This window comes from Arctopsyche grandis, chromosome 5 (genome assembly GCF_051622035.1).
Source record: "Arctopsyche grandis isolate Sample6627 chromosome 5, ASM5162203v2, whole genome shotgun sequence".
NCBI lineage: Eukaryota > Metazoa > Arthropoda > Insecta > Trichoptera > Hydropsychidae > Arctopsyche > Arctopsyche grandis.
The window spans coordinates 20,988,881-21,005,322 of NC_135359.1; the positions used below are offsets into that span (position 1 = coordinate 20,988,881).

General features: G+C 31.9%; 1 protein-coding gene across 3 annotated transcripts; it reads left to right on the forward strand.

Annotated features, from left to right (window-relative positions):
• Nucleotides 1-298: 298 nt before the first annotated feature.
• Ku80 (X-ray repair cross-complementing protein 5 Ku80) lies at nt 299-3,074 on the forward strand. 3 transcript variants are annotated; one of them, XM_077430564.1, is made up of 4 exons: nt 299-506; nt 628-936; nt 1,051-1,212; nt 1,300-3,073. In XM_077430564.1, exons 2-4 carry the CDS (start codon nt 643-645, stop codon nt 3,001-3,003), a joined length of 2,160 nt encoding a protein of 719 aa, XP_077286690.1. In that variant the 5' UTR covers nt 299-506; nt 628-642; the 3' UTR covers nt 3,004-3,073. The 3 variants fall into 3 exon arrangements, with proteins under 3 accessions (XP_077286690.1, XP_077286689.1, XP_077286691.1); XM_077430563.1 differs by having other exon boundaries at nt 302-552; nt 1,300-3,074; XM_077430565.1 differs by having other exon boundaries at nt 437-529; nt 633-936.
• The last annotated feature ends 13,368 nt before the right edge of the window (nt 3,075-16,442 follow it).

The following is a 16,442-nucleotide window of genomic DNA, read 5'->3' on the forward strand; positions in this document are numbered from 1 at the left end:
GCTTTCCCCTCCTGCGCGCGCACATTAAACAAGGCTGTATGACAAAAAGAGAGATAATTTCACCGCATGCCACTGATATATATTATATATACATAGTACCGTTTACCATGCACCCTTTTTTTTGATCTTTCAATTTTCGATCTTTGCCTTTCGATATTTGCTTTTCGATACTTGCTTTTTCGACCATTTCACTTCCGGTCCCGTGTGGTAGACCCGTATAATATTGAAAAAAATATAAAAATATCAAATATATAGTTCTTTATTTAATTATTTTAGGTTTTATGAAAATTTGTACTGGCCCAATAAAAAGCGTTTTGGGTTAGGTTTTGCAACGTTTATTGTCACTGTTATAGCATTCGTTGTTAATTTATTTAATATTTTAGTGTGTCTGGATAGTATTGAATGTACTTCCCAAAATAACGATTTCGTGTTCTATAACTGCGAGTTAATATATACAGAATCGTGTGCAAGTTTGAACATGTCAAACTGACGTTTATACCGTGATCGTTGAGTCTTGTTTCCATTACAAGTTTTTCGTTTTAATAATATTTTGTTGGTTTTTAAAGTGTAATTACTTCCTTATTTTTGAAATATTTAAGTTGTTTAAATTTAATTGTTTTATTTTAGACTAGGATTTGTGCAATGGCACCTTCAAGCGTAGAAGCTACAGTTTTAATATTAGACATTGGTCCTTCGGTTGCTCGCAAAGAAAAAAATGGAACGCTTAGTTTTTATGAAAAGGCTCGTAGCTGTATAATGAGAATAATTGAAAGAAAAATCTTCAGTCGGCCATGTGATTTGATAGGAGTTATTATAATGGGTTCCGAAGACACTAATCATTATTTTGATAGTAATGACCATAGATATCGAAACTTAAGCATAGCCATAAAACTCACAACACCTTCGTGGGATTTGATTGAAAACCTTGCAGAAAATGTAAGTTCTTATTATTAAAAAATAGTAATTAATAAAATGCAATAACATTTATTTGAACTGTTGTTTTCATTCATACATATATATTTGATTTAAAATATACTTTTCACAACGTAGGTCAAAACTTCAGAGTATAATGCGGATTGGATTGGTGCCCTTATAGTAGCAGCAGATTTTTTAGAAAGTGATCTTGGGAATACAAAAGTAGCTCACAAAAAAATTGTTTTAATGACAGACTTAAAAACATGCCCTAAAGTAAACGAAGTTGATATAAGTTCGGTTAGTTAAATATAATATTAAAATATGTCATTATCTATGTATGTATATTGAATTTTAGTAAATTCTTACATATTTTTCGTCTTACAGGTGGTTGATATGTATCAATCTAAAGAGCTAGAATTGATTGTAATAGGACCCGATATTTGGATAGATGAAGACTCCGAGCCTGCATACATGATGGATAAAGGAAAACAACAAGAAGAAAGTGAAATTATTCTAAAGAAAATTGTATCAGATTTGAGCGGCATCACTTGCAGCTTTGAAGAAGCTCTATTGCAATTGATATTTCATAAAAGAAAAGCAACCAATCCTTATCCATGGAATGTAGATTTGTGCATCGGCTCCAATATTTCTATACCTGTTTCAGGCTATGGTAAAATCAGAGACGATAAAACCATTGGTCAATGGCGCAAACGTTATAAAGGCCCAAACGATGAACAGTATTTCAACCCTGACCAAATTATTAATAAAAAGTCATACTTCCAAAAAGAAGACAATACAACAGCTGTAGATGAGTTGGATATTGTAAGTGGATACTTGTACGGACAGACTGCAGTTCCATTCACAAAGTTAGATAAAACCATGGAATATGAGTCGGGACCAAAGTGCCTAACAGTATTCGGCTTCACTAAACGAAGCAATATTAATTGGAATAATCTATCCGGAGATGGCACAACATATGTTGTTGCTAGAAAGGGTGATGAAAATGCAACAATAGCTTTAGATGCTTTAGTTACTACTTTGGAACGATTAAATCTGGTTGCGATAGTCCGAAAAGTATATAACAAAAGTACAGCACCACATATGAATGTTCTTTTTCCAAATGTAGACGACGATTATAAATGTTTGTCTATGATCAACCTTGCATACAAAGAAGATTATAGATACATGGCGTTTCCTTCATTGAATAAAAAGAAATATATTGCCAATGATGACCAGATTAAAGCTATTGATGATTTAATTGATTCTATGGATTTATCAGCAGTTGATGAATACGGCAGGGAATTTCTTTCTTTGGAAAATTCTGTAAATCCCGTTATACAACATTTCTTCGATACTATTTCGCATAGAGCTCGTCATCCCGATGAACCATTACCGCCTATCAGACCGGAAGTACAAGAGTTGTTGGAGGTACCAATACCGATTACTAAAATTATGCTTGAACCGTTGGAATCAGTGAAGAAAAATTTTGAATTGATCATTCATGAGAAAGTAAAAACTGGAAAGTATTGGGTAAATCAAAATTTAAAACAAGAAGATAAATCATCTGATATAGCTGAACCATCTACATCCTCTATTACTCCAAAAGTCTCAACTGTTCCAAAAGTCTCAACTTCGGTTGCGTCTATTATGGCGAGTCAGACAACGCGTGTTGGAACTGTCAATCCAGTCAAAGATTTCACGGAGCTTTTACAAAACGGAGAACCTTTTGATTCGGTTTGCGAACAAATGATTGAGTCGATAGAGAGACTTGTGCTTTTTACACTTTCCAGTAACAATACAAAACCACTGTCTGCTCTCAAAGCACTCAGGGTGGAATGCGTTTTGAAAAACACGTTGATTTTCAATAATTGGATATCTCAATTTAAAGTCGCCCTTTTGGAAAGATGCAAAGAAGATTTCTTTGATGTTCTCGTTGCACAAAAATTGGGTCTTATCACCAAAACAGAAAACCCGAGTAGTACTTGTGATGAAGCTGCTGCAGTTTTATTTTATAACGCCAAGTCCAATCAAAGGGGCAACAATCTTAATGAAATTGATACCTCTGAAATAGATAACTTATTCGATTGAAATGTTAATTTATGTAATATTTTGTTATTATGCACATATTATATTACAATAAAAGAATTTAATTGCTGTTATTGTGTATAACTTTTGTCCCAGTTTATAAACCTTATTTATGAAATGAAACTATATTTCATATCAGTAGTTTCTGCAATAGGCAAGTCGGACGCCTGCATGCAAAAATACTTTTCTGTGACAAATTCTGTGGTAGCTTACAAGCTGTGGTTTCCAGAGAATCTTTTTAAAAATACAATGATAGTGTTGCGTAGGGGTGGGTGGAGGATCCAAGTAAAAGGCCAACAGTCGTCTCACAGCATTTATTTATGATTAAGGAGATACACGCACTGGCAGTGCTCAGTCCAGAATGACCTGATATCGCGTAAGTATCGCCTTATAAGGGATAGATCTCTCAGGACATCTTCTACGTCTAATTTGTTTGCCTATTGTTATGGTCACGTACGGATATGTCTTCCCACGACACGGTACAGATCAATTCTGCGAAAGGACCAATACCAGCCAACTCGGTCGCCATTGTTTAGCCTACATGCACTTAGCTTGTCGCTAAACCTTAAAACCACTTACACCGGTCACACGGTCTCTCAGGACGCTACCCGACCTAATCCGATCGCAATTACTCGGCGACTCTTTTTAGTATACGTAACAATAGTAAATGTATGTCTCCATTCGAAAATGGTCTCCCAGAAATATGTAGCTAAGTATTATAATTGAGTAACATCAAGCAGGTCAAAATATAAGGGCGGCCGTGGTTCAACAATGATTAGAAATGTGTTGTGTTCACATTTCATAAAATATTAGGGCAGCCGAGGGTTTTTCTTAAGAAAAAGTCTAGGAATGATCGCCCCTAAAATTCGGCCGCCCGTGTGAATTGCACACATAGCATACATATATGGACAAACTCAAAATCTCGATTCCTATTGGTCGAAAAGCTTTGGTATAATGTCTAATATGCGCGAACCTAAAAAAATGTGATTCTTATTGGTCCAAAACATTTTAACTGACTGCAATTAGGATCACTCATTTTTATTCCTACTTCAAACGTAACATTAAATATTCCATAGTAATTTTATTTACAGAGTATATCAAATTATAAAGGAATCGGTTTGATCCTAATATTGAGAGTTTAATTTTTACACATTTAATGTAGTTTATTCTGGCTTCGAGTGCATTATTTCAAAATATATTTTTTCGGTTCGGTGATTACTAGTCAAATGTGAACCGGTCACAGGACAACCGGTCGCTCTAGATCGGTCACACGTGATCACCCGTCACACTAAAACTGGTCACGAGAAAACTGGTCACAGCCTAAAACTGGTCACACCCGAAAATTGATCACGAAAAAACTGGTCACCCAAAACTTAAAAATTGGGTCCGTTTACCATTTTTTCATTTACCCAAACTATTAGAGAATTGCTATTGTAATGGGAAATGATCAAATCTGTAATAAAATTATACTAATCTCTTTAAAGCTCATTTTTATTCAAAATTATAACTGATTTTATTTCGATGTTTACTTATTTTTTTTAAATGAAATTTTTTCCATGTTGAAGAAAATTTCAAGCAGTATTAAAATGACACAGGACCTAGATTTTATTGAAATATTATACATCCTTTTCGTGGTTCATATATCAGAGTGAGACAGCGATATAATGTAGGTCTAAGCACAGCAGGTGTCATCCCTGGGTATAACGCAAGTATTGATTTGTTTATGACAGTAGTTCAAAACATTTTTCCATTTGGTGAGTCACCGTTTGCATTGATTTAAAACTGTACCCACAGACTCTAAATTTTCTATACTTAATATCCAAATAAGTATTTCAGTACGCTTGTCTAGTATTGAATGGATTGTAAATTTTAATTAGATCAGTCAGAGATTTTTTTATTATTTTTTCAAATATACTTGACAATGTGGCAATGCTTTATATATATTTTTTATAAATGATCAAAGATAATATAACAAAGCAAATATTTCGAATATTTTATTTTTATTTTTATTACAATCAATGTACACTCGTCATTACAGATCGCTCCAATGCGACGAGTATACGATAACGGTCAGAATACAACAATACATATAATACAATCAGAATAAAATCAGAATACATATAATATAATATATAATGAATTACAGAAATAATAATCATAGAGACATCTATGGATTATTTTAGATTTTGTGCACAATTATTATTAAAATTTTTATACACATAATAAACACGAAATTATAGAGATGTCCATAGATTTCAGATTACTGTGCATAATTTCTACAAATTATACACACAGATTTGTGACAACAGGAAATGATCTATTACCAATTTTCAGGAACCGTTTCAAAAATGATCAGAAAAAATTGGCAAACTCTGATAGAGAAACGATCGATTTGGAGTCACAAAACCCCCAAATCTAACCAGTAGTTTGACGACTCGAACCATTGTTCTCAGTGGTGCTAAATATATACGCTACCATTCAGCCAAACTGCTGGTTAGAATATAACATAATTAATTTTATTTAGTGTAAATTTTATAAAAGGTGGACTATCACTCACATCTAGTGTAGGCTGGGTAATACTGGGAGACCTAAATAAATCAGCTTACAGTTTCATTCGAGGGTTCTTTTGCCGTGTGTTGAATCTTTACATTCGTCTGCGCAATACCTTAATTAGAACACTTATTCGCTTTAAAATTTAATTAATTTCCGAAAATAAAAATGAAATTTGTAACCCATCATTTGAATATTTTTCGTATTGATCACAGCTGTTCATAATCTATAATCCATCGTTTCACGCGTAAGTAGATTTTCAGACCTACAAAGTGTAATTTTCTGTACTGTACATGTACATACTGTTTAATATAATTGCTAATTAACCATTTATAGATAATCAAGTAATCATGTCCGAGATGGAAAAAAATGGCATTTATATATGCTACCATAGTAACGATTGGTGAATAGCCCAAAGTAAGGAGTGCATTAGAATTTTTAGAATATAACAGTCATGTATGAGCATTTGTTGGTTGATTGTGTCGTGGGTCTCGTCAGGAATGGAAATTCAGGGAGGTGGATTGCGGCCAAATGGAGGAGATGTCTTTCAATTGGATACTGTTAGAGCATTGCATCAGACTATCGTTTCATTGAGGACTGCTTTGGAAGTGTCGAAATCGGAGTTGGACGATCTGCGACAAAAGTACGAAACCCACTTGGATACCGTTACTTATTCAGAAACAATTCAAAAGCTGACGTTGGAGAATAATATTCTAAAAGGTAAATTAACTCAAGATTCAGAAACAGTTGAAATAGAAGATAGCACTAGAGAAAACGTGGATTCTTCTGTATGTGAAAAGCAACCAAAGGTTGTGACTTTTGCTTTGGATATAGCTTCGGAAGCAATCGATAATAAGTCAACCTCTGACAGTGAATTAAATACTATTATAGACAATGTTGAAATCAACGATACTGCAGTCAGTGCAAAAGTCAACGAAAAAGATAGTGTAAGTAACGACGGTGAATTAATAAATTCTGATATAAGAAGTGACGTCATTGCTGAAAATAAAAAAAATAGTGGAGATCAATTACAGCAAGAATACCATAAAGATTCTAAAAATAAATCTAAGAGGCATAGAGATTTGAAAGAAGATCCATTAAAAGGAGAATTTGAAACTACGGTTGAGCTTGAATCCAAATTTGATGTCACTATAAAAGTATGTGCTATTAATGATAACGGTGTTTTGAAACCGATTGAAATTGAAACATCTGATAATGATGTTTTGAATTTGAAGAAAAACAAGGAACAAACTTTGCACTCGGAAGAATCACATTCTGAACATACCATTGAAGACAACGTTCCCTTAAACGTAACTATAGCTTCCTATGAGGAGATTCATATTGCCAGCACAAAAGAGTCCAATCACAGTTTCGTCACAGGAAACAATGATCGATTTAATATTCAAGTGAAGATAACTTCAGAAGAAAATTTGGCAATGGATCAGTATCCTGAACGAGAAAACGCTGCGGAGCACTTAAATGTGGAAGCTGATGAAATCAGCACCAGGTCATTTATTGTAAATATGTATCAGGTATACTTTATTACTGTTAAAAGGGTGCTAATGATGACATTTTTTTTCACACATTTAGATCTGTATCTGAAGGAGATAACTCAGTGTTTTCCGAAGCTGGTGGCACAGTCACCAATGTTTCCGATGGAGGGCGCAAAATTTGCGAACAAGATAGCATAAGCGGAAATGATTCAGAAGAAGTCGATGATATCGAGCTAATTTTCACAACCGATGAAACCAAAGAATTTTCAGGCTATCAGGTTTGATTTAAAGTTTCTATTTTTTCTTATATGCAGGGCTCGAAATGGATGGGAGTAAATGGGAACACCGCTCCCTTTCGTGAAATCCAGAAACGTAGCGCTACCTCTCGTGAAAAATCTGATATTTATGTATCCTTTCGTAAATTTAAAAATCGTCCAGTCTTCAATGTCTCTATGGTGAGAAAATTTTAATTTATTGAACGTATCAAGTAAATCAGTAATGATTTATTTGAGAAACCCTGACTCATCACACCTAAAGATGTCAATCTATTATGAATACATACAACATAATATGTTCAGCTTAATTAAATTAAATTTTCAGCTTAATATGTTCAGAGGTGTGGAAAGAATCGTGGTCAACAACATTTTTGACTTTTCTAAGAGAAAAGTTTATTGTACATATTTAGTATTTTTTGCAAGCCGGCGTCAAAACGGGTCAGAGAAAACAAATGGACTATGATTATCATTGCTCATCTCACTATTGTTCATTATATAATGTTGTTTTATGATTTTTTTTTTAATTTTGCCAGCACCGTAATCCCGGTATTCAGACTAGTTTCAGCACCAGGATTAACGGTACCAGAAAACACCGGAATCCCTGGATCCCGGTGCCCGGGATCCCGGGATTGGAAGCCTTACTGTGCAGTCATCGATATAATGTATTAAAATAGGTAGAATAAAAAAATCTAAACCATGTTTTGTAAACTATCGAGCGCTCCCATTCGTGAAAATTTCCATTTCAAGCCCTGTATATACATATGTATGTACATATATATAAAATATACATACATACATACATAAAATTATACTATTTGTAAATTCCTGTAAAATTGTAGGAAGATTTAGTATCCATTACTGATGGAGAAAATTGGAGTCATGGAGATGTTGCTGCACCGATTTTACTCAAATTTAACTTATTGGATCCTGAAGGGCAACAAACTAAAACTGAAGATTCAAATATACATGGTCGACCTTATAGTTATGAAAGTGAAAACCAAAATAATACAATGGAGCCAAACAATAAAATGGGAGATGGCAGTGAGTCCAGCAACAAAATAGAGAATCGTTATCTGCACCATAAGAAAGGTATGCTACGGTCAGCGGGGGGTAGTAGGACGTACTTGGATGCCTCAAATGGAAAGCAACAAGATGCCAGAAGTTTCGAAAGCAATGAAAGTTTCAGCTTTGATAATAGATCATTCAGTTTTGACAATACAAAGTCGTCAAGCATCGACAGGGGCTCGAGCATTGATATTAATACCCGAGAACTGAGTTTCGATCAGAAGGAAGAAAGTCTCGATCAATTGGATGCATTGAGAACAACTGCACGCACGCATTATACAGTTTGTGTCGAAACTGACATTTCAAAATGTGGAGTAATGGAAGACGATGCATTTCCTTGTAATTTGAATTTGAGGAGGAACACTTGTCCAAATCCTTTTCAATACAGGTAAATTTGCACACATTGAATATGATATAATATTTTCAATATTGTATAATAGTCCTAACTAAAAAATATTACTCTTTCATTATATTTAGACCAATATCTCATCGAGATGCTGTAAAAGCTTTTCCGGTAAGACCTTTACTCGGTGCTACAGTAAATAAAGGTCCGAGGAAATCAAGTGCTGCTCAAACTGATATAAGCGCTTTACCTAATCATTGGCGTTCTGATACTCATCTAGCTAAAAAAGTAAGTTTTTGCTACTTATTTATTAAGGAAATTGAATTTGTGTATACATATTATGCAAATATGTACATAATAATTACACTTTAATTTTGTTAATTAGCCATTAACAAATGTTTTAATAATTAACTGTTTTGTTGCAAGACTTTACCATCAGCTTTGACTACACTTCCTGGTAGAGTAACCAGAGGAACAGTTTTATCGCGACTTGTTCCACCAGCACCGGTTCGGCCCACTCGTCTCTCTGAAGAAAATCGTAGAGTACTTTTAAGTGACATAGGTGAATTTTTATCAACATTAAAAAACTAATAATTAAACTTAATTTAATCTTACCTGAAGTTCTCTATGATGTGCCTTGATAATTTTGTTTTGCACATACTTATGGAAATTTTGGTTCTCTCGTTTTTCTTGAATATATGTATGTAATTATTATTTAATTAGGATTCACATCCATGGTACCTGAACTATCACGGTCTGCAGAACCAGTATGGGGTGCACTAGGGGCAACAGTTCTAACGCCGTCTACTTCCATTTCACGTCTACCATATTGTTGTGCTCTTCATGCTACCAATTGTTTTGGTTCTGTGCCTTCCTCTCCTACTAGACAAGATTCCAACAATACCAACTCTAAGTATGAATTTTCATTTAAAATTTTATGAAATTTGCCATTAAAAATTAGTAAGTGTAAAAAATGTTTCTTTAACATTCAGATATTGGTCTAAGGGCTCTATCCAACGCTCCATTTCTGGCAGGATAGGGGAAATGATTCCGAGTACACACAGAGTCAGTTTCATAGGTGAGCACAATAATATGTCTCACGAATAGCCTCCTAAATATGATACTACTGTTTTTATTTTTATTTTATTCCAGATAAACCTATGAGAGGAGGCTGGCGAGGTTCAATGCCTGAATTGAGGAAAAATATAACTTGTTGTTCGGCTGGTAATTTTCGTTCCCAGCGTCACTTCTCTGGAGCTATCAGATCTAAGACCATTGAGGGAGGTGATAGTGGTGATTCAACCGAAGAATTACTCGATGAGGCGGAGAGGTTTTTACGCAGCTCTGTTGATTGTACAGCGTTCAGTAAAAATTGTCCAGGTATATGACTAATTTTACGTTGATATTATCCATACAAGTTTATATCATACATCTTCAAACATTCCTTTATACTTCTGTATGCTGATGATATAAAAATTTATAAACCTATATATACTATAAACGATTGTCATAAGCTACAAGAAGATCTAGATAGATTATCTGTATATTGTTTGAATAATGATCTTTTTATTAATCTAGAAAAATGCTCTATTTTAAATTTCACTAGAAATAAGTCAATTATCACCAATCACTATCAATGAAATCATTCAATCCTAAACACGTCATCTTCTATTAAGGATCTTGGTGTAATACTCAATAATAAACTAAATTTCTCTGAACATATTTCCTTCATCACCAACAAAGCATTTAAATCTCTTGGATTCCTACTCCGCTCAACAAAACCCTTTAATGATCCTTATGTACTTAAATTACTTTATTTTTCCTTTGTAAGGTCTCACCTTGAATTTGCCTCAATTATCTGGTCACCTTTTTATTTATCCCATATTAATTGTATTGAGAAAGTTCAACTTAAATTTATTAAATCCTTACGCTACCTTTTTCCTACCTATGTATATCCATTCTACTGTTCCCGATATTTTAAAAATCCTATCTTTTAACAATCTTTCTGTCAGGCGACGACTTACTGATGCTACATTCTTCTTTAATCTCATAAATGGTTTCCTTGATTGTTCTTATTTACTGAATAAGGTTAATTTCAGGATCCCAGTTCGGTATTCTAGACACGTTGGACTCTTTTCACTTAATCCTTTCAATACTAATTCCCAAAAATATTCTTATCTGCAGCGTGTTTATCGTATGTTTAACGAGGAGCTGAATGAGGTTGATCTGTTCGGTATTTCCCTACATATCAATTCAGGTCTAACATCAAGAGAATCTTGACCGATTGATTCATTTCTTCTTCTATTCTATTTTATAACCTTTTTCCAATATTTTCATACTTTAGTTTAATTATGCAATGTGCTATTTAGTCATGTTATAGCTTTCATTCTTTTCCTTTTCATTTGTTTATCTTGTATTTACCTTTTTCATTTGTTAATTTTTGTAAATTTCCATTTCTTCTTATATTCTATTTTATAACCTTTTTCCAATATTTTAATACTATAGTTTAATTATGCAATGTGCTATTTTGTCATGTTATAAAGCTTTTATTCTTTTCTGTTTCATTTGTTTATCTTATATTTATCTTTTTCATTTTTAATTATCTTTGTAAAAATCTGTAATTGGACTCAGATGTTATATATATTATATATTTACTCTTTGTTTTTATACATGTCTACATCTTGTTGTCTGTTGATTTTTCAATAAATAAAATAAAATAAAATAAATAAATATTTATTAAATATGTATATATATTATTTTAGATGAATGGTGTCCATCTCCTTGCAGTCGTCCATATTTACCATCGGTGGCTCGACAGTTACGTTTAGGTCATCTCGTAAAAGTCATTGCACCACACGGTCGAATTGCTTTAGGGAAAGTGAGGTGCGTTTCGGTTAAGTAGGAATATGTATTAATTCATTGCTAGAAACAATTTGAACACATTAATTTCCATGTTTTAGGTATGTCGGAATTGCCGGTGGTCCTGTAGCTGCTGGAATTTCAGCACCAACGTATGTTGGCATTCAGTTGAAGAAAAGCGTAGGTTCTGGAGGTGGCGATGGATCGTTTCACGGTCGACGGTACTTCCACTGTGAGCCCGGCTGTTCTCTGTTTGTTCTGTTTTCTAAAGTTGTCGTTGCTTGGGCTGATGTTTAGTGAAAGTAGCAAATGATATTAATAAATATTGTTTTATTGAATGATATAATTTGAATTCGATCTTGAATCGTGTAATTTCTTCTAAACTCTATGATGCGCACACTGACTCAAATATTGGCACAATTATTTTCATAACATTTGAAAACCATATGACCAAGCAAGATTTAAATTTAAATAAATTCTATCAAAACCCTTGTTATGATATATGTTTATATTATATTTGAAGCTATTTGCATTTCTATTTTATATTATATTAATAAGTTTTTGAAAGTATAACATATTCGCTAACGTTAAAAAAAAAGAAAACTATTTCAAAACTCATATAATACAATAACCCAAAGAAGAGTGTTGTTCTCCAATTTCAAAACGATCTGCTTTTGCTTCGAGGAGATATAATCTATTGTTACCTGATGCTATAAATACATGATATTTCATGATGACTTTTCATTCATAAGATTTCTGAACGTGTCAAATCCTTTCAGTATTATTAAAGAATAATAATGTTCATCAAGTCTTATTGAATTATGTAGTACGTAATCGTTTTAAAGGCATATTACAAATATAGTTTAAATCTAAAAATTTAATCTTCAATATAAAAATTATTCATTATATTTATGACTAAAAAGTAAAAATTAATCAAACGATAGGGTTGTCAATTGCCTTGTTTGATTTTTTAAATATACTTATATGTATAATGTAAAAGTATTATCATGATTTTACTCATTGTGGTTAATTGCATTATATGTAATTGTTTGAGAATTCTCTTTGTAATTATCTAAATTACACCAAGCAGTTTCTTTTACACTAGGAATGGTTGAGTTTAATTCGAATCCTTCTTGTCTGAATTTTTTTTAAATATCACTCAGTTCTTAACTGCGTTCTCCACCGATATCCGTGTTCACTAACAAAGCCAAATAATTATACAAATTTATGACAACCCTATACATAAATACCAGAAGGATTTATAAGCCAATTTAATGGTTGTGTATGCACACAAGGATATAAAAATTGTGAAAAAATAAAATATAAATATATATATATATATATAATATATATTTTTTCTATGTGACATTAATAAATTGCAATATTTATAATCTGGTCACAAACATACATATGTAGTTTAAGGCTTTTTATTATTACACAAAGTATGAAGGTTTGAAGGTTAAGTTTTGAATCGAACTGGTCGTAATTTTACTTCATTATTCAGTATTTACTATATAAAAATTTTAATGTTATCAAAAAATCTATTGAAAATTTTGTAAGGTTTAAAAACCTTATTTTGGTGAAACGATTCTTAAAGAAATGCCTTTACACTGAAAAAGACCAACTAGATTTATTGGTTACCAGGTCAAAGTTTAATAGAAAAGTTGATCGTGTTAATGCGTTTAGAAATTTTATCAACGGCTGTGTCGTATACGAATGATTGTAGAATGAAAATTAAACTGGAAACGACTTTTGATTATTTTTTCTCCAACTGTAACTATTTCAACAGTGTACTTTTTCTATGGACACTATTAAATTTTATTGGAAAAAACTAAAAAATTGAATATTCAATTCTCTTTTCTCTTTTCGTTAGTATTGACTACATAAGTAAAACATTTCTGTGAATAATACATGTGTACTTTTTGATGTTTTTTGTGTAGGATAAACTTATGTTTCATTTTTTAAATTATTATCAATGTATGTAAATGAGCGATGACTGAAGTAAAATGGACATATCGGAATCGGTAGTATGTGTGATAGATTGGATAGTTGCTCATCTAACAATAGTTGTTGTTAAAATATAATTACTAAAAAGCTTGACGTTAATAAATAAAGTGAACGTTGTAATTACTTGTCATCTTATTTAAATCAATTGGTAAAATATATGTATATGTCTGATATCTATTATGTTTTATAATTTTATAACGCAAAATTTCAACATGTGTTGCAATAATTATTTTTAAATATTTCAATAACAGTAATATTTTTATTTATATACGTACAAAAAATATTAATGCTGATGAAGTATCAAATCTGATTATTGTTCATACAATTTTTGATATTGGTATTTAAAATGTATGTATTATATATAACGCTGTTACGTTTCTTTTGTTATTGATATCTTTGTTTGTTATTAATTTATGAATAATGTATTTTTTGTTGTAAAATTAATGTAAGTATTAATTAGATGAGATTTTAGAATGGATATTTCAAAGAGCTTACAAAAATAAAAGGCACTTAAAAAAATGTTAGATAAATATTTATGCATATAATTTAACAAAACATGAAAAAAATCAAAAAAAGACTGTTTGATAAATTTTAAAATACAACTTACTATAAACTGAATTTATTTTTATACAAAAATAATATCTTTTTTTTTTTTTTGTAAAGTCAAAGTACACGAATTGATAATTATTTTCATAACTTGAGTATGTGTAATTTCAGTCTCATATATTTATGTTTCACTCAAATAAATTATAATGTTAAATACATATTTTATGATGTTATTCTATCATGTCGTAAAATTATTATAGTATATTTAAAATGAGGCAAACTTATGTAGCTTAAATAGTTGTGAAAAGTCAATATGAAATATTGAAAAGAAAAACTTTTAACTATAAGTTAGTGTCATCACTCGTCAGTGTATTTTGATGATGTAAGTTACATATGTATTCCGAACAGGATTATGTGTAATAAATTATTATGTGTAATAAATAAGAGAATATTGAGAAAATAGAACTTTTATTTTGAAACATCAGCAGTTAATTGTTAAAGAAGGGAAATTTTAAAGTTATAATACAAGTAATAAGAATAAAAATAAGAAACAGATAGTAATACAGGAAAGTGTGGAATTAAATTTTTTAGAAAAAGCTATAGATGTAAATGTTAATTGCTAATGGAAAATTAATGTTACATAGATTTTCAAAGATAGCGAAAAGTAAGTATAATTTATTAAACTACAATACTAAAAAAAAGAGTAGGAAGAGTATAAAACTTAAAATATAAGCGAAGATTTTCAAGAATGCAAAAAAATATAAAATTAATGAAGAAATCTTTGGTTTTGTTAAGCCAGATAGAACGGCAGATAAGAATCAAATTATCACATATGTATGTATTATTGTGCTATATTCGAGCACTTTGATTGATGTCTTTGAAACGCGATCACTTTTTAATGATCATGAGTATGGACTGGGAAGTCGGCATACCATCCGAAAGCACCATGATGACCAGTGTGAGCTCCGTAGTCTACGTAATCATGGGGATCTCCATGATGGCCAGCCTGGCGAGCATGGCGAGCTTCCGAAGAAGCAGAGTCTTCAGCAGAACCTGAAGAATTTAAATTAAATAAACGTCAAACGATAAAAAATCTCCATAGAAAATGATTTTTAAATTACCGTGGATGTAAGCAGCTTCTGGGGGTGAATAGGCCGCTTGTCTCGCTACTCTGATACTCCTTTCCGCTTCCGATGGTTCGAAATGAAGGAATTGTATATCATCAACTGGGATGGCTATGTAACGAGGACGAGCCGTGGCACATAGTGCTAAGCACAAAACGGCAAAGGCTACGGATAACTTTATAGAAAAATGGCACGTGAGAATATGGTAAAAGATGAGAAGTCGATACGTATTTGTATGGAGCACTCACCAGCTTCATTTCGATGTCTCTTGTGTTGTTGATGCAATTGATGAATATCTTTTGAAATGATTCGTATTTATACGATACGTTTTCACCTGTTAAATATGGTGGGGCTAAGCAGTTCAATTGGTTTGTTTCTCACCTTTTTTTGTCGAATTTGACCACAATGCGTTCTGCTATACTTTTTCTATGGTTGACGACTTTGAAGTACGCAATGGCGAAATTCTATGTAGCATATTGCCGTCTTTGTTACTATGAAATAAATATTCTAACAAATGAATATATGTTATGAATTGTTGATAGATTTTTGCTTTGAGGAAGTTTTAAGCATATCGTACAAAGCTATGTAATATATTGGAAAGTATTAAGTATTTTTTCTGAACGTTCAGAATTGGACAGACTACAAAATGTGTTTAAACAGTTTCTTACGGTTGAGTTGTGACACTATTTTATGGTGCGTTACAAAAATTTGTAAATGGTGTATTACTGTAAATACTTTTGTATTTCTTGTTAATAGACAAATACTAGAATATTAATAATTCACAGCTTCCTATCCATACAAATATTGTACCATATAATGGAATATCTCCAACTTATAGTGTGTTAATGAATGCTAAATTGGACTAATTATGAAACATATAAATTCAGTGGTCAGTTTCATAACATTAATTAATACTTAATATTGTGTAGTATGTTAAAATGTGATGGATAAAGATTATCATTATTTAAAAGTTAATTTTGGTTCATGGTGTATTAGAGGTTATACGCCTGATCGGCCATGAGTTTTTTCGGAACTTTCACCAAATCGAAATTTTGCTTCGCTTTCGTTGATTTCAGCATTTGTCATTTTGTTTTATGTGTGATTAAACGCTAATTTATTTATATTTCAATTGTGTATAGTAATTTTTCTGTCAAATGTTTGATAAAATGATACAACATAA

Excerpts from the sequence above, each read along its gene's own strand:
- Ku80 (XM_077430564.1), top strand. The coding sequence starts at position 643 with ATGGCACCTTCAAGCGTAGAAGCTACAGTTTTAATATTAGACATTGGT. Across the intron at positions 937-1,050 it reads TTGAAAACCTTGCAGAAAAT|GTCAAAACTTCAGAGTATAA; the intron begins GTAAGTTCTTAT and ends TTCACAACGTAG. Across the intron at positions 1,213-1,299 it reads ACGAAGTTGATATAAGTTCG|GTGGTTGATATGTATCAATC; the intron begins GTTAGTTAAATA and ends TTCGTCTTACAG.